Source organism: Sus scrofa, chromosome 1 (genome assembly GCF_054392235.1).
Source record: "Sus scrofa isolate SSC_HxYL_T2T_F1_AM1 chromosome 1, Sscrofa_HxYL_maternal_Yorkshire_Landrace_v2.0, whole genome shotgun sequence".
Classification (NCBI taxonomy): Eukaryota; Metazoa; Chordata; class Mammalia; order Artiodactyla; family Suidae; genus Sus; species Sus scrofa.
In genome coordinates, this window is record NC_139383.1 from 264,330,387 (window position 1) to 264,353,019 (window position 22,633).

The window sequence follows — 22,633 nt, forward strand, 5'->3', positions numbered from 1 at the left end:
GGTTTATCTAATTCAGCTTTTAGAAGAATTAAATGTTGGGTTTGTTGGGTTTGTTTATAGCTTTTGCTCTTTTCTGCTTTTAATTTCTTTTCTTTTTTTTTTTTTTTTTTTTTTTGTCTTTTTGCCTTTTCTAGGGCCACTCCCATGGCATATGGAGGTTCCCAGGCTAGGGGTCCAATCGGAGCTGTAGCTGCCGGGCTACACCTCAACCACAGCAACTCGGGATCCGAACCGAGTCTGCAACCTACACCACAGCTCACGGCAACGCCGGATCCTTAATCCACTGAGTAAGGCCAGAGATCGAATCTGCAACCTCATGGTTCCTAGTCGTATTCGTTAACCACTGTGCCACTACGGGAACTCCTGCTTTTAATTTCTGCTTTAATTTTTTATTCCATCTTCCACTTTTTTTGACTTTTTGTTTTGTTTTGTTTTTTAGGGCCACACCCATGGCATATGGAGGTTCCCAGCCCTAGGGGTCTAATTGGAGCTGCAGCTGCCAGCCTACACCACAGCTACAGCCACACCAGATCCGAGCTGCATCTGCGACCTACACCACAGCTCATGGCAACGCTGGGTCCTCAACCCACTGAGCAAGGCCAGGAATTGGACCTGCAATCTCATGGTTCCTAGTCAGATTCGTTTCTGCTGTGCCATGTCGGGAATTCCTGATCTTTTTTTTTTTGATGGGAGCATAAAATAGACGTGGACTAAAGTGTTCTGTTTCATGGGATAAACCTTTTTCAAATGTGTGTATTTCTCTGCTCTTGAGGACTGTGCTTCTTTCCTCATGTTTTGCTTTTCTTGGGTCCGATGAGGTCATAGAGGCCTGTTACTTGCCTCTCACCAGAACAAGTGAATTACTCGATTCCCTTCTTTCTACTTGATGTGTTGGAGTTGTCTTCTTGGATCTTAGGTGGGCCCCAGTCGTCACTTGACAGGTCAGATGCATGATCTCTCCGTGGGAAAATGAATCAGAAGAAAGCCAGCCAGGTTCCTGGACAGTTGGTCAGGAAGACTCACCCTGGTCCCTCTCTGTGTCTGGATCCAGTATAGCCTGCCTGCCTTCTTGTCTTAGGTGCTCTCCTCATCTTGGTAGAGCCCATCCAAGGACACCAAGACTTGCGTCCTTGGTGGACCCACCCAGTTCAGGCAGCTGACTTTGTGGAAGTGCAGTCAGTGCCTTCGTGTTCCTCTGACCTTTCTCTTGCATCTGTTTGTGAGACGAAACGGTGGGTGCAGGACACCCTCTGCTGGTGCTCCTCTTAAGAGTATCTGCCTGGGCTCGAGACTTTGCTCACAGTAGCCAGATGCTCTGCAGGTCCTCATTCCCCACTGCGGGCCCTTCCACACCCTCATCCCCCCAGACAATTACGCATTCAACGTAGAGTGTGTATGAGGGTTCAGGATATTTTCTACTTCGTAAATAACCCTCATAATCTAACTAACCTCAGTGACGTGTGTTGAAAGCTACCTCTTTGTTCCTTTCTCAGCTGCATCCCGATGATCTCTTGTAGAAAATCTTCAGAAGTTTTAACATTTGGATGGTAGGTACCCTTTGCTAGTTTCCAGTCTGGTACCATTCCAGTCACTGTTTTTCTCTCGCCACCCCGCTCCCACCACTGCTCTTTCTCTCCTGTTCTCTAGGTGGTTAAGTTTGTATCTGGAAGGTGGAAAGAGGGAGAAAGCAAAGGCTTCTGACTAATACACTGAGTTTATCTGGAAGTCTAGATTTGTAATTTTTCAATGAGTGTGTAACATTCTTATTAACGTAAACATGATCGTTTCCTGATTAGTCAGGCTTTGGGACTTTTCCAGGCTTCACTCTGCGTTCTTTGCTCTGTTAGAAATGTCTTTAAACGGAGCAATTTTGAGATTTTTTTTTTCCCTTTGAATTTATTGTTCAAAGTTGGCCTGACTTTAACAAAGTCAGCAGTCAAGAGTGTTCTGTGTAGGGCACAGTCATTCTTCAGGCATCTCCTCTGTGCCTGGCAGGAGGATGGTGAATTAACCCAAGTCAGGTACAGCCTGAGCGTCCTGAGAGCCTCCTTCCCCTTTAAGGATGCCGTGAGCGCCGTTGGCTAGTGCTGCTGAAACTAGACCGTCGTGTTGTCCGCATTCCCCTCATCGTATCAAAAAGGGAAATTATAGATAGTATTTTAGCACGACTTGTTTTTATGAAATCTGTATTGGCTCCTAATGTAGGTCACTCTTTTCACACACCCTTAATGTAATATAGAATTTTGCTGGGGATGTATGTTAATTTAATAATCCTGCGGCTGGCTGGCCACAATGGTGGACCTTGTCATTGAAATTCTTTGAACTGGGGGAGTTCCACAGTGGCCTAGTTATGTTTTTCTCTTTCTAGGTAAAAAGGGGTGGCGGGGAGAAGAAGTTCTCTTATAACAAAACCTATATAGTAGGAGCTGGTATTTTGGAGCAATGAGGAGTTTTCATTTATCAGCCACGTAGATGTAACTCACCCAAGGGCTCCTGTAGATGTATCTGTTGCTACAGCAACATCATCAAGGGAGGTGTGGTTTAGGCACCCACTGTGAGTGTAGGTGCACTTTCAGTTTTCAGCAGCATTTATTGTCTGTGAACCCTGGCCCATAGTCTGTAAGGGGATGTAGGAATAATTGCAGAGGGGTTGACTTTCTTTTTTGGAGTATTTTAATGGTGATATAGTGCCTGCCATGTACCAGGCACTGTTCCAATTGCTCCATATGCTAACTCACTCAATCCCATTATTCCCATTATATAAACGAGGAAACCAGGGCATAGAGACATTAAGACATTTGCTGCAGCCATGATGCGACTAAATAGTGGAACTGGGGTCAGAACTGGGCAGTCTCCTCAGATTCATTAGCCTCAGTTTCGTTGTCATTCAACAGACATTTATTAAGTACCGTATACTGGCAAGAGATTGAGTTGGGTCCCTTCTAAACCTGACTCATTCATCAAATGCTTATTGAATACCTACTATGTACCCGAGGATGGAGGGGCGAACAAGACAAAGTCTTTGCTCATGTGGAAGTTAGAGACTGGTTTGGAGTCAGACAGGCAATCAATCCATCAATCAATAATAAATTTTCAGACAGTGATAAATCCTATGGCAAAAATAAAGCCAGGGAAGGGACTGGACAGTGATGCAGGGGCACAGTGATAGTTTTAGATTTCCATGGGCTGGGAAGGCCTCTCTGAGTAGGTGTGGTTTGAGCAGAAGCCTGTTTGAGGAGAAGAGCCAGCCTAGGGGGGACTTGGAGTGGGGAGCAGTGTTTCAGGCAGAGTGACGAAGGTCCTGCAGTCAGGATGAGCCAAGGCCAGAGTGTGTGGAGCAGGTTGAGCTGGAGGGGAGGGCGGAGAATGTCTGGGATGAGGTCAGAGAGGGTGATAAGGTCATGTTGTTCCTGGCAGGTTATGGGAGGGAGTCTGGGCTTTATTCTGAATGTGATTAGATGGTTATCTTTGAGAGCTTGGAACGGGGTGGACGTGATGTGTCTGGATTGACGTTTTTCAGAGAGCACTCTGGCCGTAGGACAGCAACAATAAAATAGGAGACTTTCGTGTTGAGCTCAAAGATTCTCTCGCATCTCGCCTTCTGTAACTCAGTTTATTTTTTAAATTTTTAAATTTTTTTTGTCTTTTTAGGGCCACACCCATGGCATATGGAGGTTCCCAGGCTAGGGATCTAATTGGAGCTACAGCTGCCAGCCTACACCACAGCCGCAGCAGCACCAGATCCAAGCCGAGTCTACGACCTATACCACAGCTCACGGCAACGCCGGATCCTTAAGCCACCGAGCGAGGTCAGGGATCGAACCCACAACCTCATGGTTCCTGGTTGGATTCATTTCCACTGCGCCACGATGGGAACTCCTGTAACTCAGTTTAAAGGTGCTGCTGTCCTACAGTGCCTGCTCTTAAACTCAGGGCCCAGTGAAGCAGACCCACTCTGGAGGGATCTGAGGGTGGACGAGACCTGGGGTCACTCAGTCCATCTAACCCTCATTCTACCCCCCCTACCCCCAACCAACCACACTTCCTCCTAATGTTTTCATATTTTCCCTCCGCTTTTTTTGTTTTTTTCCCCCTCATGGGGACCATATCTTGAGGGGAGTTATCTGGGGAATAATCTGTATTAAGGCCCTAAGGGAGGGAGTTCCTCTTGTGGCTCAGCAGGTTGAGAACTCAACTCGTATCTATGAGGACATGGGTCCAGTCCCTGGCCTCACTCATTGGGTTAAGGATCCGGCATTGCTGGGAGCTGTGGTGTAGGTCACAGAGGTGGCTCAGATCTTGCGTTGCTGTGGCTGTGACTGTGACATAGGCTGGCAGCTGCAGCTCCGATTCGACCCTTAGCCTGGGAACTTCCATATACCACAAGTGTGGTCCTAAAAAGTGGAGGAGGCGAAAAAAAAAAAAGATCCTAAGGGAAGATGTTAGCATTCCTTGACTGGCTTTAAAAACAGAAGCTTCATGTTTGCCCAAAAGGATTCATGGCCAGAGAATGAAGATGGGGGACATTGTTGGGTTGGAAAAAGCCACACAAAGGGGATTCAGCTTGATGACATCCTTGAAGTAGGAGCCAGAAACCTGGGCTCAGCTCAGCATGGCGGTGGCCAGCTTTGAAACATTTGGACGTGGTCCTTAACCTTTTTGAGTCTGTTTCCTCGTCGGTAGAGATAGTATCTGTCCATTAACCTCACAAGGTTGACAGAGGGTGTGGTGAAATGAGAATGTGTAAGTGCCGTGCACACATGTGCCATGGAAACAGAGGGAAGTCACAGGCTTCTGGGGTTCACCAGCTCTTCCCATGTGCTCAGGGGATACGCCGTGACACGCCCTGCAGTAGGGGTGTCTTCCCTGGTCGTATTGTCCTCAGAGCAAAGAATCTGCAGTGTGACAAGCTCTGGTTGACTCTCGCCTCCCCAACCCCCACTAACTGATTTGCGAACTAGTTAATTTTCCACTGTCTGGCCAGGGCACTTTAGACGTTTTATGTGGGCTTCCTGGAGGGTTAGTAGCTGAGGTTCCCCAGAGCAGAGGTGAGGGGAGTTGGCCTAGAGTCACAGGGAGGCCTGCAAACAGGTGGACAATTTCACATGCACACATGAACAAGGCACAGTTGCTGGTGTTGGGGGATGCACAGCGCTGGCAGGTTAGTTATATGTGTAAAATAAATGATAAAAACTGACAATGGCTTCAGTGGCAGTATCGTCAAAATATTGAGAAGGGAGTGACTAATTCTGCCAGGGAGTGGATCAAGGGAGGATTCCAAGAGGAGGGGGTGTTTGAGCAGATTCCTGTGAGACCTTTGGAGCCCTCTACATTAAAAAAAAAAAAAAAAAAAAAAAAAGAGAGGGTGTGGAGTTCTCATCGTGGCTCAGCAGAAACGAAGCCAGCTAGGAACCATGAGGCTGCAGGTTTGATCCCTGCCCTCAATCAGTGGGTTAAGGATCCGGTGTTGCCATGAGCTGGTGGTGTAGGTTGCAGACATGGCTCTGATGCCGTGTTGCTGTGGCTGCGGTGTAGGCTGGTGGCTACAGCTCTGATTAGACCCCTAGTCTGAGAACCTCCATATGCTGCCGGTACGGCCCCTAAAAAGGTAAAAGACAAAAAGAAAAAAAAGAAAAGAGAAAGGGCCAAAGGGCCGTGTGTGCTTTGCAAGCAACGATGGTGGGAAAAGAAACAGCATGGCAGGTTCAAGGCTCAGGTCAGGCCAGGTTGTGGAAAACTGCTGTCTGAGCTGATGTTGCCTTATCTTTTTTTTTTTTTTTAAAGGGCCACACCCCACGGCATATGGAAGTTCCCAGGCTAGGGTTCCCAGGCCGGCCTACACCACAGCCACAGCAAAGTGGGATCCTAGCCGGATCTGCATCCTACACTGCAGTTCACAGCAATGCCGGATCCTTGACCCACTGAGCCAGGCCAGGGATCAAGCCCATGTCCTCATGGATCCTGGTTGGATTCTTAACTTGCTGAGCCACAACGGAACTCCCGATGTTGGCTTACCTTACTAAAGATTTTGAATTCTTTTTTCTTTTGTGTGACGTTTAGCCATAGACGCTAAAGCCATGCTGAGGACCAGTGAGCTGGTGTTGATAAAATGTGGGTGGGCCCTTCAGAGCCTAGCGTGGTGCCTTGTCTGAGGTCAGGGTTTACATATTTACCAAAATGATGATGACATGATGGTTGTCTCAGCTCCAGAGAAGATGTCCCCTTGCCGATCCCCAGACCCTGGGGTGTGGACACTCTATGCCCTGTGGCGTCAGTGTGCTGAGGAAAGAGATTGGCGAGATGCTGCTGTTCTGTGGGCCTGTCCACACCGAGAGCAGCTGCTGAGGGGTTTGCCTTCCCAGCTGACAAGCCCCATGGCCGAGGAGAAGTGGAGGGGTGGTGTCCATTCCCAGGAGTACTTTCTGTGAAAAAGGCACCCTTTCAGTAATGACAGAAGTATTTTTAACATTGCATAAGCATGTGATTAAATTATCTGTGGTCAGCAGTGATGGGAGACAAAGGAAGGTGCCTTTCTGGTTTACTTTCCATCGCCCCTTGCGTTGGGTGGCATTGCCCTTGGCTCCAGACCCTGCTTCCCTCTGCCTCGTCCCAGACCCTCTGCCCAGATGTGCCACGATCACCTGAAGCTCATGGATGGATATGACTGCTAGGTGGCCTTCTCATTTCCTGTGTATTCTCCTCCCTACGGCACATCCAGCCTGCACAGAAGAAGAGCTCATTCTGGAAAAAGCACCTTCCCACCCCCAGCCTGTGGTCTGATTACCCACGGGTCAGGAATGCAGAAAACATTCCTGACCAAGGCCCTTTGCCTAGTATCACGTCACCTTCTTGCCATATTCCTTAGTCTTTGCCTCCGAGTGATTCCAAGGTGACTTTCACATCTGCAGCTAGACAGGGCTTTGGTCTCTTATCAAATCTTAAAACCAGAAAAGGTAACTGGAAGACTGCATCTTTTTTGGGTATTGCAAGTGGCTTCCTGCTAAGGCCTGAGAAGATGGGAGTCCATAAGTTTTTACTTTTTATTTATTTATTTTTCTTTTTTTGCCACCCTGTGACATCCACAGAGACAATGCCAATCCCATTGCTCCACAGTGGGAACTCCCGATGTTTTTAATATTCCCTTCCCTTTCTTTTCTGGTACTTGCTCCTCCTGCCCCTTTTAAACAAATTTGTGTGTGTGTGTGAAAATTTTAAAACAAATACAAAAGGTGAGAGAATTTCTTTATGTATTTTTTTGTCTTTTGTCTTTTTAGGGCCGCACCTGTGGCATATGGAGGTTCCCAGGTTAGGGGTCGAATCAGAGCTACAGTTGCCAGCCTACACCACAGCCACAGCAACATGGGATCCGAGCCATGTCTGTGACCTACACCACAGCTCATGGCAACACTGGATCCTTAACCCACTGAGCGAGACCAGGGATCAAATCCTCATGGATACTAGTCGGGTTCGTTAACCACTGTGCCACTACAGGAACTCCGACTTTTTTTTTTTTAAAGAGAGAATTTATACTGAACCTGAAAGTACTGGCTTCAACAGTGATCACCTTTGGGGCTTCTTGTATCATCTATGTCCCACTTACCTAAGTGTTCTTAATTATTTGACGCAAGTACCACATCTTATCATTTCCTTTATGAAAATGTAGGTATCGTTACCAAAATATGAAGACTTTGTAAAGTCATAGTACTTTCATTATCACATCTAATTCCTTCTTCTCACTGAATAACCAGTATTCAAATTTTCCTGCGTATCTCAAAACCTTTTTCTTTAATGGCCGCATTCTCTGCATATGGAAATTGCCAGGCCAGGGATTGAATCCAAGCTGCACCTGTGACCTAGGCTACAGCTCCAGCAGTGCTGGATCCTTAATCCACTGCACCAGGCTGGGGAGTGAACCTGTGCCTCCACAGGAACCCAAGCTGCTACTGTCAGATTCTTAACCCACTGTGCCACAGCGGGAACTCCTTGAAACCTTTTAACCCTGTGTTATAGTCAGCATCCATTGCAACCGGTGATCAGTCTCTTGAGTTTCTTCATATCTGTAGGTGTTCCTTCCATCTCTCTCTCCTTTCCTTGCAATTTACATATTGAAGAAACTGGGTCTTTGGTTCTCTTTAGTTTCTCATAGTGTAGATTCTGCTGACTGCCATCTCTGTAGCATTGTTTAACTTGTTCCTCACTCCTCTGTATTTCCTATAAATTGGTGTTGTGTCTAGAGATTTTTTTAGGATTCAGATTCAATTTTCTGGCAAGCATCCTCCATAGGAAGTGTTGTGAACTTATTCCAGGTGGCACATAATGTTTAGTTGTCTCTTGGTGATGCTTGAGTGAGTTTTTAAATGTGTTAGGTATTTAAGAGAGTTCTGATCCCTTAATTTTATCTGGGCCCAGGTGATGGTTTGGAGAAAGTGGGGGAAAGAGAGAAGGTGGTGTGCTCACAGAGTTCTTTCCCTGTTGAATTCCAACAGTGGAGGTGGCTCTTATGTTCTCGGTCCCTGAACTGTTGGTCCTCTGGCGCCTGCTGGCAAGTGAATCAGTAGGATTTGGTGTAGAGCACTGCCTGTCCTGCATTTCTCTCGGTCATAAAAGACCCATTCACGTAAGAAATGTTAAGTAAGAAGAGGCTCAGAGTCTTTGTAATTATTTTTGCCGTCAGAGGTATTCCTTTGTTTGGCTAAACCAGCTACTTTTGCTGGTGTTCTCCAGGGGTGGGTTTTCATCTGATTTGTAAGGTGATTCTTTTCTTCTTGCAGGACCTCATTTTGCCCAACGGTGGTACTCCAGCAGGCACTGCGAGTCCGGCTTCTTCGTCTTCCCTTCTCAACAGACTTCAGCTTGATGATGACATTGATGGTGAGACTAGAGACCTCTTTGTCACGGTTGATGATCCCAAGAAGCATGTGTGCACGATGGAGACCTACATCACGTACAGGATCACCACCAAGGTGGGTCCCTTCTTTGTCTTCCGCCCATGCGGGATGTCCTGGAGAATCCGAGTCCTACTGCCGTGACTCCTGCCTCTGCTTTTTCACTCCCTCTGTACATCTCTGTTCACCTGCATTACAGTTGTGTGTACAGCTCTTTGGGAGACCAGATATATTCAGATTAATAGGATTTTATGTAAAAATTTTTTTAATAATTAAAAAAATTTTAAGGATAGTTGATTTACACTGTTCCATCAGTTTCTGCTGTACAGCAAAGTGACCCAGTCATATATATATATATTCCTTCCCTCATACTATCATGTTCTATCACAAGTGATTGGATATTGTTCCAGTGCTACACAGCAGGATGTCATTGCTTATCCATTCTAAATGTAATAGTTTGTACCTACTGATCCTAAACTCCTCATCCACCCCACTGCCTCTCTTCTCCCTCTTGGCATCCATAGGTCTGCTTTCCATGTCTGTGAGTCTGTTTCTGTTCTATAAATAGGTTCATCTGTGTGAGATATATATTCCCAGGCTAGGGGTTGAAACGGAGTTGCAGCTGCCGGCCTACACCACAGCCACAGCAGTATGGGGTCCGAGCCACAACTTTGACCCATGCCACAGCTCATGGCAACGCCGGATCCCTAACCCACTGAGTGAGCCTGGGGATCAAACACGAATCCTCATGGATACTAGTCAGGTTTGTAACCCACTGAGCCACAATGAGAACTCCTGTGCCGCATTTTAGATTACACACATGAGTGATATCATATGGTATTTGTCTTTCTCTGTCTGACTTATTTCACTTAGTAGGAGAGTCTCTAATTGCATCCATGTTGCTGCAAATGACATTCTTTCTTTTTTATGGCTGAGTGGTATTCCAGTGTATATATATACCACATCTTCTTTATCCATTTGTCTGTTGATGGATATTTAGGTTGTTTCCATGTCTTGGCTGTTATGAATAGTGCTGCTATGAGCACAGTGGTGCATGTATCTTTTTGAACTGTAGTTTTGTCTGGATATATGCCCAGGAGTGGGATTGTTGGATCCTATGGTAGTTCCGTATTTAGTTTTCTGAGGTACCTCCCTACTGTTTTCCATAGTGGTTGTACCATTTCCTATTCCCACCAGCAGTGTAGGAGAGTTCCTTTTCTGCACACTCTCTCCAGCATTTGTTATTTGTTAGACTTATCAATGATGGCGTTTTGACCAGTGTGAGGCGGTACCTCATTGTATTTTTGATTTGCATTTCTCTACTCATTAGTCTTGTTGAGCAATTTCTCATGTGCCTATTGGACATCCGTATGTCTTCTTTGAAGAAATGTCTGTTTAGGTCTTCTGCCTGTTTTTTGATTGGGCCCTTTTTTTTTTTTTTTTTGCTGTTGAGTTGTTTGTGTAGTTTGTGTAGTTTGTATATTTTGGAGATTAAGCCCTTGTCAGTTGCATCATTTGCAACTATTTTCTCCCATTCCATAGGTTGTCTTTTCTTTCTTTTTTTTTTTTTTTAATGGTTTCCTTTGCTGTGCTTACAAACAGCTTGTAAGTTTGATTAGGTTCCATTGGTTTATTTTTGTTTTTAATTCCATTGCCTTGGGAGACTGGACTGACCTAGGAAAATATGTGTATAGTTGATGTCAGAGAATGTTTTGCCTATGTTCTTTTCTAGGAGTTTTATGGTATCTTGTCTTATGTTTAAGTCTTTAAGCCATTTTGCATTTATTTTTGTGCATGGTGTGAGGGTGTGTTCTAGTTTCACTGGTTTACACGTAGCTGTCCAGTTTTCACAGCACAACTTGTTGATGAGACTGTCTTTTTCCATTATACATTCTTGCCTCTTTTGTTGAAGATTAATTGACTATAGGAGTCTGGGTTTATTTCTGGGCTATTTTGTTCCATTGGTCTGTATGTCTGTTTTTGTACCATACCACACTGTCTTTGATTACTGTGGCTTTGTAATATTGTCTGAAGTCTGGGAGAGTTATGCCTTCTTGCTTCTTTTATTCCCTTCAGGACTGCTTTAGCAATTCTGAGTCTTTTATGTTTCCATGTAAATTTTTGGTTTGTTTGTTCCAGTTCTATGAAAAATATTGTGCGTAATTCGATAGGGATTGCATTAAATCAGTAGACTGCTTTGGGTAGTATGGCCATTTTATCAATATTAATTTTTTTAATCCAGGAGCATGGTGTATCTTTCCATTTCTTTGAATCTTCTTTAATTTGCATCTAGTTCTTAGCATATTAAGTCTTTCATGTCCTTAGGTTTATTCGTAGGTATTTAATTTTTTGGGGGTACACTTATAAAAGGCATTTTTTTAAAATATTCCTTTTCTAAATCTCATTGTTAGTATACAGAAGTGCAATTGATTTCTGAATGTTAATCTTGGATTCTTCTACTTTGCTGATTCATTGGTCAGTTCAAGTAGTTTTTATGTGGAGTCCTTGGGGTTTCCTATATATAGTATCATGTCATCTACAGTAGAGTAACAATTTTACCTCTTCTCTTACAATTTAGATACCTTTCCTTTCCTTTTGTTTGTCTGATTGCTGTGGCTAGGACTTCCAATACTATGTTGACTAAAAGTGGTGAGAGTGGGCATCCTTGTCCCAGATTTTAGTGGAAAGGTTTTCAGCTTTTCTCTGTTGAGTATTATATTGGTTGTGGGTTTGTCATAAATGACTTTTATTATGTTAGGATAGGTTCCCTCTGTACTTATGTTGGTAAGAGTTTTTATCAGGAATGGATGTTGAATTTTCTCGTTTGCTTTTTCTGCATCTATTGAGATGATCATGTGGTTTTTGACTTTTCTTTTTTAATGTGGTGTATGACGTGATTGACTTGTGTATGTTGAACCATCCTTATTGAACTTGGGATGAACCCCACTTGGTTGTGGGGTATAATCTTTTTTTGTGTTACTGGATTTGGTTAGCTAAAATTTTGTTGAGGATTTTTGCATCTATATTCATCAAAGATATTGGCCTATAATTTTCTTTTTTGGTGTATCTTTGTCTGGTTTTGGTATTAGGGTGATAGTGGCTTCATAGAATGTCTTCAGAAGTGTTCCTTCTGCAGTATTTAGGAAAAATTTAAGAAAGATGGGTATAAGTTCTTGGCATGTTTGGTAAAATTCACCTGTGAAGCCATCTGATCCTGGACTTTTGTTTGTAGGGAGAGTTTTTATTATATATTCGATTTCATTTTTAGTGATTGGTCAGTTCAGTTGATCTGTTTCTTCTTGATTCAGTTTTGGTGCACTGTATGTCTCTAGAAAGTTGTCCATTTCTCCTAGGTTGTCAAATTTGTTGGCATAATTGTTTATAGTTTTCACTTTTTTGTGTGTGTGTGTGTGTATTTCTGCAGTATTTGAGATTTCCCCTTTTTTTATTTCTTATTTAGTTTGGGTTCTGTCTCTCTTCTTCTTGTTGAATCTGGCGGGAGGTTTGTCAGTTTTGTTTACCCTTTTAAAGAACCAACTCTTGGTTTTATTTATTTATTTTTTTCTATTGTTTTTTGAATCTCTGTTGTATTGATTTCCTCTCTGATCTTTATGGTTTCCTTCCTTCTGCTGACTTTTGGTTTTGTTTGTTCTCCTTTTTCTAATTCTTTTAGGTGGTAGGCTAAGTTGTTGATTTGAGATTTTTCTTCTTTTTTGAGGAAGGCCTGTATTGCTACGAACTTCCCTCTAAGAACTGCTTTGCGGCATCCCACAGATTTTCAGTGGTTGTGTTTTCATTGTTGTTTGTCTCAAGTTATTTTTAAATTTCCCTTTTGATTTCCTCATTGACCCATTGGTTTTTCAGTAGCCTGTTGTTTGGTCTCCATGATTGTTTAGTCTCTATGATTTTTTTTTTTTTTTAAATCTTCAAATGACAGAGAAATTCTGACTACAATCTTTTAAATAAAACACATAGTCCTGGTACTTCTCTATTTATTTTCTATGGTGATACAATTTAACATGTTAATATCACATTACTCTTGAAATGGATAAATCATTGTATCAATCTGAAGCTCTCTAATAAGACCATGATTATAATTTGGTGTAATTAGACTTGATGGTAGGGAGAGGAGTAGGAGGAATGGGAACTAATATTTATTGACTTTCTGCACATGCCACTGTCATAGTGCCTTGTCTCTTCCACACCTGGTTCACATTTGAACACTTGTCTGTGTACACGTGCACACACGCTCTCGGGGTCTGCCCCTATCACCTTGGCCACTAGGTAACATTTCTCAGCATCGGGCTAGGTGCTTTGATGTGCACTATATCCTCAGAGGTCCTAGGTTTGATATAAGTATTCCTAGGAATCATTTCCAATTACTTGTTTTCCATCCCCGTAGGGTCAACTTATTTTTTACCCTGTAGTCAGTGAAATGCAAAACCTGTTTTTCTTGAATTTGTGCTCTAAACAGCTGACTGGCAAGGTGACTGCCTCGCTGGCACAGCAGTGCTCGCCCATCTCTTGGGTTCCGACCCTTGCTTGTCCTTCACCCCGCAGCCTCCCTCCCTGTTAACTGATTCACATACTCCAGCTCGCTGCTCTTCTCGGCCACTTCTCTGGCCTCTGGCCCCTCTCTCCTTTGTGTTCTTATTTCTGTCCCTTTTCCTGGGGTTGATTTCCAATGAATCAGGTAATATCTTAGGATCACCGTTTCCTAGTTCCAGTCCCATGTTAATTTGGCTTCTAGGACAATGCCCCGGGGGTGAACTTGTTGCATGATAAAGTTTAACTTCTTCTTTTTTTTTTTTTTGGCTGCACCTGCAGTATATGGAAGTTCCCAGCTGCACCACAGCTATGGCAATGCCATATTCTTAAGCCACTGCACCACAGCGGGAACTCCAAATTTTACTTCTCACCATCGGTTCAAACCCAGAGTCCTTTCCTTTTCCTGTTTCAAATAGGGATACCAGGTTTCTGATCATGGTGATGCACCTGGAGCCATCTCTCTGAATGGTGTATTAAAGGACATGGAGGTATTTGTGCACAGGAGAGTGAGGATGGACAGGAACACAGGGTCCCAGACACCTGATCTCTTCCCGGGACCCCCCACTAGCGCTGGGGTTCCCAAGCAAAGTTAATGGTCAGAGGACAAGGTTGTACAAACACTTACTTTTATTATTTCCAGCTTTGACTCCCGGGCCTAATTAAGATTCCTGGTGACAAAAGCTGGACCAAAGTACAGAGCTGCTTTCGCTTGAGCTAAAATAAGTCCAGGGCTGAGAGCCAATGCAGGCAATACATTCCCCACCCAGGTCTAAGCTGTGGGTATGTCATCTCTCCAGAAGTGGAGAGGCCTTTTCAGGGCAGGCAGATCCTGACAGTTTTCTCTGCAGACTTGTAGAAAGTAACATCATAATAATAGCTAATTATTGAGCCTTTGCCATATACTGTACTTGTTTTAAGAAACCCTTTAATTTTTATTTTATGTAAGTAATAGGTACTCATTGTGGAGGAATTATAAAACTCAAGTGAGCTAAAACAGTAAAGAACACCTATAAACTCACCAGCCAGAGATAATCATTTGTAGTTCTGTAACTGTTTGTCTCTATCCATTTGCAAAAACGAGTATATTGTATGCTGCCAATTCACTTAATGTGTTGCAGACATCTTTCTCTGCTGGTAAATGCCAGTGAGCACACTTTTATGCTATCATTTCTAAGACCGCAGTAATATTTTGCTCTGTGGATGAGCTATCATTTTTTTGGGGGGGAGAGCTAAGTGCTTTAAATAAATCATCAATTAATCTTCACACTCAGTGAGTAACTACTGGTAGTAGTCTTATTTTTGTAAATGAGGAAACTGAGACAGCAGTAACATGGGCTGGAGTTAGACCTTGAACCCAGACCCGTCTTGTGCTGTGCTTTCAGAAGATGTGATTTTCGAGACAACACCCCCGCACCTCCCCCAACGCTGGTCTAACTACCATGGCCTGATACTGAAACTGACGATGATGTGCAGATAGGCTGGAGGGTGGGGGATAGAGAAGAGCCTTTGGCTCCCTTTGGAAGCCACCCTCCTCTTGTATGTTATCCTTGCCAGGTAGTCATCACTGAGAGTTGCACCCCAGTTAGTGCCCTTTTTCAAATGCCTCAGGGGTCAGTGGCAGCTGAATGCTGCTGAGAGGTCAAGTGATGTATAAGGATTACCAAGTGAGCATTAGCTTTAATGGCAAGGGGGTTACCGATGACTGTGGGGAGAGTGGTTTCTTTCGGTGGGCGCAGCGCACAGTTTGCAGTGGCTTAGGTTGAGTGAGAAGCAAGAAAGAAAAGACCGCATGAGTGCTGGTAGTTTGGCAATGAAAGTGAGTGAGAGAACGAGCAGTACCTGGAGGGGGGTGGGTGGGATGTGGCTTTGAGAGGATAGAGACATTTTGTTATGGGTGGAAGAGACCTGTTTAAATGCCACCTGGCCAGTGTGGATGGAGAAGGAGACCAGTGGTTGAAGATTGGAGGGTAGGATGGAAGCCACTGAGAAGGTGGAAGGAGAGCGTCCCCTAGCCAAAGCGGAGGGAGGGGAGTTCCCGCTGTGGCACAGTGGGATCGGTGGCATCGTGGAAGCACTGGGTTGCAGGTTTGGTCTCTGGCCCGGCACAGTGGGTTTAGGATCCAGCGATGCCCCAGCTACGGCTTAGGTTGTGATCCCTGGACTGGGAACTCCATATGCTGTGTGGCAGCCAAAGATGGAAAAAAAATGAAGTGGAGGGAGGGAGGGAGTGGCCTCTGATGGGGGAGGCGTGCTTTTTCCATTGTTTCTAAGGAAGAAGGGAAGTGTTTTGTTTTGTTTTGTTCTGTGACAGGAAGTTGAGGGGTTCTTTGCTTATATCTGCAGTTTTCTCTATGGTACACGATGAGGTCCTTTCTAAGGGAGAGGTTTTGAAGTGGGGCTTAGAGTCTTTCCAAACGTCTGCAGGATTTGCATTAACTCCTAGGAAGGAGGGTGGGGAGAGCTGGCTAAGGACATGTGAAGAGATGGCTTGGCAGTGTTCAGGGTCCCGTTGCAGAATTTATTGTGTCAGTCAGGGTGTTTGCTTGATTTTGTTTTTCCACCAGACCATGCCTACATCTAGTAAAGCAGGCAGTAGATGGTTGCCTTTTTGCCAGAGTTGTGTGAATGACAGTGGGAAGGGGCATCTAGGATATTGACAAACAAGAGTCAAAGTGACGAATCATGGACTTGATGCTGAATAAGGGAGAAAATAAAGGCAGGAGTGGATGGATTATCAGGAACCTTGTTAAGTCCCAAGGCTGAAAAACCCAGGGGTCCTGGGAAATGGCAGAGCCTAAAATACAGGAGATGCTGGTTAGAGAAGGAGCTGTCTGAATTTCTGCACGATGAAAAAGTCTGCGGCGAGGCCCTGGGAGCGGAATGAAGTGTGGTTGGCTTAGAGGTTGGTGTTGTATGTGGGAGTCACCGGGGGCTTGAGGGCACCCAGATTCTGAAGCCCGGGAACCAGGTGCTCTCAGGGCATCAGGCCTGGGTGTCAGCAGATGACAGGCGTGAGCAGGGGTAGAGATGTCTGTGTCTCGATGGCCTGAGCCTCAGAAGGACTTTCTTGGGGCCATGGGGGACGGGGAGGCGGGAGGCGCGGAGCAGAATGAGGAGGATGTCAGCCGCCACTCTTGCTCCTAGAGATCTGCGAAACGTCAGAAAACCAGCCGCTTTCCCCTGATGGGACAGCGAGGAGGCTGTATTCTCAGGGGAGAATTGGAGCAGACGGAGGAGCGACGGGACTTTCTTAATTATGGAATGGGGTGTTCCAGGGGGCTTGGGTGGGAAGATCTGAGGGGGGCGTGGTAACGGAAGCTCCTGTCAGACGCAGGAGGGCAGAAGCCTCTCCGGGCCTCACTCTGAGGTGCTCTCTTAGAGCTACAGGACTTTGAAGCAGAATGGGATTAGCTGGCTAATATTTGATAAGGAAGAGGCCCCTTGTGGGGGGCAGGCAGGGGTCACTCAGACTTCCTAGGATCCAGCTGTGACCTGGACAGATGGCCTTTCTGACAAAGACCAAATCTCTCTCCAGTGGGTTGATTGTAAATTTTGCATTAAATGAAACTTGTTTGGAAAGGCTCCAGGCCACAGGCACTGGGCCCCTCAGCTCCTGGGGAATCAAAGGGGGTCCTTTTGTGGTGGGGTGAGGCCCAGGGGACAGAGTGCTCTGCTGGGTGATTGATTTTCCTGTGGCCCTGGTCCAGGTCTTCCAAAGCATTGAACTTAAAATCTGGCGGAGATGCCTAGACACAGCCCGGGAGCTGCTCATAGGGTGCAGGGGTGACAATGACAGTCTTCATTGCACCGCCTGGGCTCCGTTGCCTGTTTGTAGTTCCGACTTCAGGTGTGTCCCCACCACCTTGTGACCTTTGCGGGGCTTTCTAGAGTCTGGAACTCAGGAAGGACATGGCACGAAACTGTCAAGTGGTCGTCTCCACAATTACGGAGTTGTGGGTGTGCACTTCTTTTTTTATTGTTTTGTTTACCACACATATCAGAAAACAGAGATAAATATTTCTCAGTATTTTATTTTCCTTTCTAAGTTAGACCCCAAGTTTCACAGAGGGAAATTTTACCACAGGCTCAGAGTTGGAGTTTTACTGGCCTGCATATTTTATGAGTACTGTACGTCTTATAACTGACTGGATTTCTTTCCAGAAATCCACAGTCATGTCTGTGGCCCAGTTTTAACAAGTGTGCAGAATTCCGAGGTGAGTGTGTTTTGCTAGCCTCGTTTCCAGCTCCACTTTATCCTCTGTCCGTGTTTTTCCTTTATCTTTCTCACCTACTTGATTGTATTCCATGCATCACCATATCTTTTCTAGAACAAGTGGTGGTAAAAATAAGTAAAGTAGGAGTTTCCACTGTGGTGCAAAGGGTTGAGAATCCAACTGCTGTGGCTCTGGTCACTGTGGAGGTTCAATCCCTAGCCCGGTGCAGTGGGTTAAAAGGATCCGGTGTTGCCGTTGCTGCAGCTCGGATGCAGTCCCTGGCCTGGGAACTTCCATATGCTGTGGGTGTGGCAAAAAAAAAAAAAGTAAAATAAATATTGGGTCAGAGATTATGAGCCTCCTTCTGTTTCATGATTGTTTTTTTACATTGTAGCTTTCCTAAGCAGCAAACAAGTTGTACTGATTTATTAATATTAAATTCCCTGTCCTTAAAGGAGCTCTTGTAAAAAATGAGCTTTTAAAAAAAGCAGTTTTTTTGGTGACTGTAAAAGTATTATATGAAAATATTAGACAACTTGGAAGTAAAGTTGAATGTAAAGAAGACAACCGTCATTATCAGGTCTAGATTTTTCTTCCTTTTTTTTTTTTTTGTCTTTCTTTTTTTAGGGCTACACCTGTGGCATATGGAGGTTCCAAGTATAGGGGTCGAATTGAGCTGTAGCCGCTGGCCTACACCATAGCCACAGCAACACGGGATCCAAGCCACGTCTGCAACTTACACCACAGTTCATGGCAATACTGGATCCTCAACCCACTGAGCAAGGCCAGGGATTGAACCTGCGTCCTCATGGATGCTAGTCAGGTTTGTTAACTGCTGAGCCACGATGGGAACTCCTCTTCTAATTTTTTATGTTCCAAATTTTAACACCAATGAAATTAAAATGTATGTATAATTAATCTTATATCCTACTGTTTTTTATTAAAACTGTATTGCTTTTTTTTTTTTTTGGTATTTTTGTCTTCTTAGAGCTGCACCTGCAGCACATGGAGGTTCCCAGGCTAGGGGTTGAATCGGAGATGTAGCTGCTGGCCACAGCCACAGCCACGCCAGATCCAAGCCATGTTTGCAACCTAAACCACAGCTCATGGGAATGCCGGATCCTTAACCCACTGAATGAGGCCAGGGATTGAACCTGCGTCCTCATGGATGCTAGTCGGGTTTAGTAACTGCTGAGCCACTATGGGAACTCCCGTACTGCATTTTTGGTCACTAAAAATGTCTTACAGACATGATTACTAATGACCATAGAGTAAATGTACTACTGTTTCCTTGACTTTTTTTTTTTAAACTGTTGGACATTTAGGTTGCTTTGAATTTGTTATTTTAAATAATATTGCAGTGAACATCATTCTACAGATATCTTTGCCACATTTAAAAATTGTTTTCTAATGATAGATTCCTAGAAGTAGAATAGCAGAAATTATTAAAGACATGTATGTATATTTTAATATATATGCCATAAAGAGATAATTCAGATGAACATTTTTAGAAGCTTGCAATGGGAACAAATTTATCAATAACACTAAAAGTAGCAACTAAGGGAAAAAAATAGATGAATTTGACTACATAACAATTTTAAAATACTGTATAAGAAAAGCCATTTGGCAATTATGATAGATAAGTGGCTATAAAGAGCTTTCACGAGTAGAAAAGCCACCGTTGGATCTGGCGTGGCTGTGCCTGTGGTATAGGCCAGTGGCTACAGCTCTGATTTGACTCCTAGGGTAGGAACCTCCATATGCCACAGGTGTGGTCCTAAAAAAGAAAAAAAAAGAAAAAAAGACAAAAATAAATAACTACCCTTAAAAAATTAAAAATAAAATAAAATAGTGTGTCTAACCTAAATCAGAAGATTTAAAAAAAGAGACATTCTTGAAAGTAAAATTGATTACAGCAGAAATAAAACTTGTGTTTTATCATATGTACATACTACTTTTTGTAGTTACCGAAGATTGATTTCAAACTTAGAGTAGAAATGTTACGCAGAACATTAAGTATAATTTAATGAGGTGGATTTGCAAACCATAATGGAGAGGAATGACCAGTTGATAGCATGTAACATTTAGGCAGGCAGCTCTGTTTGCAATAAAAGTGAGTTGCATTTGTCACTTTTCAGAGTCTGCCTTTCATGAGCCCATAATCATCAGCCAGTCCCCAGACGGAGCCTTCTGGGGGGCTCTGTGGGGTCTTGAAGAACGTTCCTTCCAAGTGCCTTCTTACCGCTGAGGAAACCCAGGGTCTGGGAGACTTGGTGGCATCTCAGGGATGCTTGGCCTTCCCATGCCCCTGCCTGGGAGGAGTGCCAGGCTACTGCCCCCAATATGTCTGCCACCCTCATGCCTAAAGAGCCATCAGTAGTGATGGGGATTTAAGTCCTCCTCCCGTTCCTTCCCCTTCTCCATTCCTTCCCCCTCCGCCGCCTCCCCCTTCTCCTCTTCCTCCTTTTCCTCCTCTTCCTCTCTCCAGTTCTACAATGCTAACTCCTCTGGGGAGTCTTCTTTTTTTGGCTGTGCCCACGGCATGCAGAAGTTCCTGGGCCAAGGATTAAACGCGTACCATAGCAGTGGCCTCAGCCAGAGCAGTGACAGTGCCAGACCCTTAACCCACTGGGCTACCAGGGAACTCCTGGGGAGTCTTCTAATAAACCACAATTACCTAAGTTGAAAAGATTTCCTCATGTCTTCTCACCTTACTCCTGCATCCTAGGGGAAGGTTATGTTTCATGGGCATATGTGGTACGTGGGACTTTGGAAGGAGAAAAGAGGCAGAAGGAGTTAGTTGGGTGTTAGTCCAAGGCCAAGTCCTTTAACTTAACTTCCCAGTTTTGCTCAGACTATGAGCCTAGCTCTGGGGAGGATGAAATAATTTTTGATACCAGTGCTTCTCATTGGCTTTTTCTTTGATGGATGACTCTTGTTCATGTGTTTTTAAGATTTGGTTGGTGCCCTGGATAGACTTTTGGGGAGTTCCCATCGTGGCACAGCAGAAATAAATCCGACTAGGAACCATGAGGATGCGGGTTTGATCCCTGGCCTCGCTCAGTGGGTTAAGGATCCGGTGTTGCTGTGAGCTGTGGTGTAGGTCACAGACGCGGCTTGGATCTGGCATTGCTGTGGCTCTGGCGTAGGCTGGTGGCTACAGCTCAGATTGGACCCCTAGCCTGGGAACCTCCTATGCCATGGGAAAAGACGAAAAAATAAAACTGATTTCAATAAATTTATAAAATGTAGCTTGAGTCGTTTTTATCTTGCACTTTAATTTCGGAGAACTGTGACTGTCATATAATCAGCACCCCTATAGGGAAAAATGGTTTATCTGAGATAAAATTTTGGTTTGGGCAGATTAATGTATACAAATCTTGTTTTGGTACAAATTAATTTTATTTAATATTGGTTTCTATTATCAAAGTGTTGCAATCCCATTTCAGAAAACTTAAATTTAGGAAAGAGGATGAAATCTATTTTTTTCTGCAATGCAATGACATTTTAGTATTATTTTGTTCTAGATTTTATTTCTTTTCCTTCTAGATTAAAAAAAAAATCATCCAAAATACAATATAGTTTCGAGTTTATGTTTCTGGTAGAAGATGGTAGATTAGGCACAACATTTTCTGTTTCCATTGAATCTGGTTCTTAAATGAGCAGGTGATCTCTTGTCTTTAGGTTTTGTTTCCCCTCTGTCTTTGGCAAAACTTGTCAGCATATTTAGCAGAGTGTGGAGATGTCTTTTTTTTTTTTTTTTAAAGTTGCACAGATTTGGATTCAGGAGCAATATCCTCAGTGGAATTATTCTGCTGAAAGAAATTCTCAACGTTAAACTTGGAGGAAATGAATCAAATGTTTCTGAACACAATCCGGAGGGATAGTTGAATTCCATTTCCTGAGGCGGGGAGAGGGGGGAATGAATTTAATTCTAGATCCTTGAAATTTTTAACTGGACCTCGTGGCCCAGCCTCGTCATTCGAGCTGGTAAAGCCTGCCATTTGGCTGGTGCATTTGGTGGAAGGAAAGTGTGTTCTTGCCCCGTTGGGTTATTCAAAGAGAGCTTTTTCCCTTCCCTTCTGCCAAGATATGTTCAACTTCCCTGACACTGATTTTGTTCCGCTCTCCTCATTTGCAGAGTACACGGGTGGAGTTTGACCTGCCAGAATATTCTGTTCGACGAAGATACCAGGATTTTGACTGGTTGAGGAACAAACTGGAAGAATCCCAGCCCACTCATCTCATTCCCGTAGGTACTAAGTCAGGACAGCTTGTTACTGCTTTTCCTACATCTTTGGGATTTGTTTATTTGTTCGTTTGTTTTGGTCACCCCCACGGCATACCAAAGTTCCAGGCCAGGGATCAAACCAGAGCCACAGCAGTGACACCAAATCCTTAACCACTGGGCCACCAGGGAACTCCGCTTTTCCCACATCCTTGCTTGGTGATGTTCACTCAGCTCTAACCCTTTAAATTACAGGCAAACCCTGCCTTACATTTTGTACCAAACCCATCCCTCAAATGTGCATTTTCTGGATGCTGTGTAGTATAATTCACCTTTTGGTGTTTTGTTTCTGACTTGCTCTGCAGTATGCTGGTTTCTAGTGGGGTAGTGCAGATTTTAATTTTCATTATGACCATTCTTTGAGATATGGAGAATCCTAATTCTCATGTGCTGCCTCTTTAAACACTGTCCGTTTCCACCTTCCTAGACACTGTTCTTGAGGTTTGGATAGCTGCCACCAGGTGGAGAAAGATGCCTCAGATTACAGCTGGTTGGGCTTTCTTTAAACATGGGTAATTCAGGGAGCAGGAATCTAGCACACCATCCACTCAACCACAGTTTTTCCTTTAAAAAACAAATCCAAAGCCACCTAACTCTGTTTATTGAAGAAGAATAATATTTATCCATTACCGTAGCCACATATTAAAAAAAAAAACTGGAGCAAGTAAAATTTAAAAGATGACTTAAATCAACATACA

General features: G+C 44.1%; 1 protein-coding gene across 1 annotated transcript in view; it reads left to right on the forward strand.

The window, feature by feature from the left end:
* SNX30 (sorting nexin family member 30) overlaps positions 1-22,633 on the forward strand; it is a 127,086-nt gene that overhangs the window by 45,625 nt on the left and 58,828 nt on the right. Inside the window, exons 2-3 of the mRNA XM_003122081.7 lie at positions 8,772-8,963; positions 21,789-21,899. Coding sequence (XP_003122129.3) covers positions 8,772-8,963; positions 21,789-21,899 — 303 coding nt within the window. The remainder of the gene's footprint in view (positions 1-8,771; positions 8,964-21,788; positions 21,900-22,633) is intronic.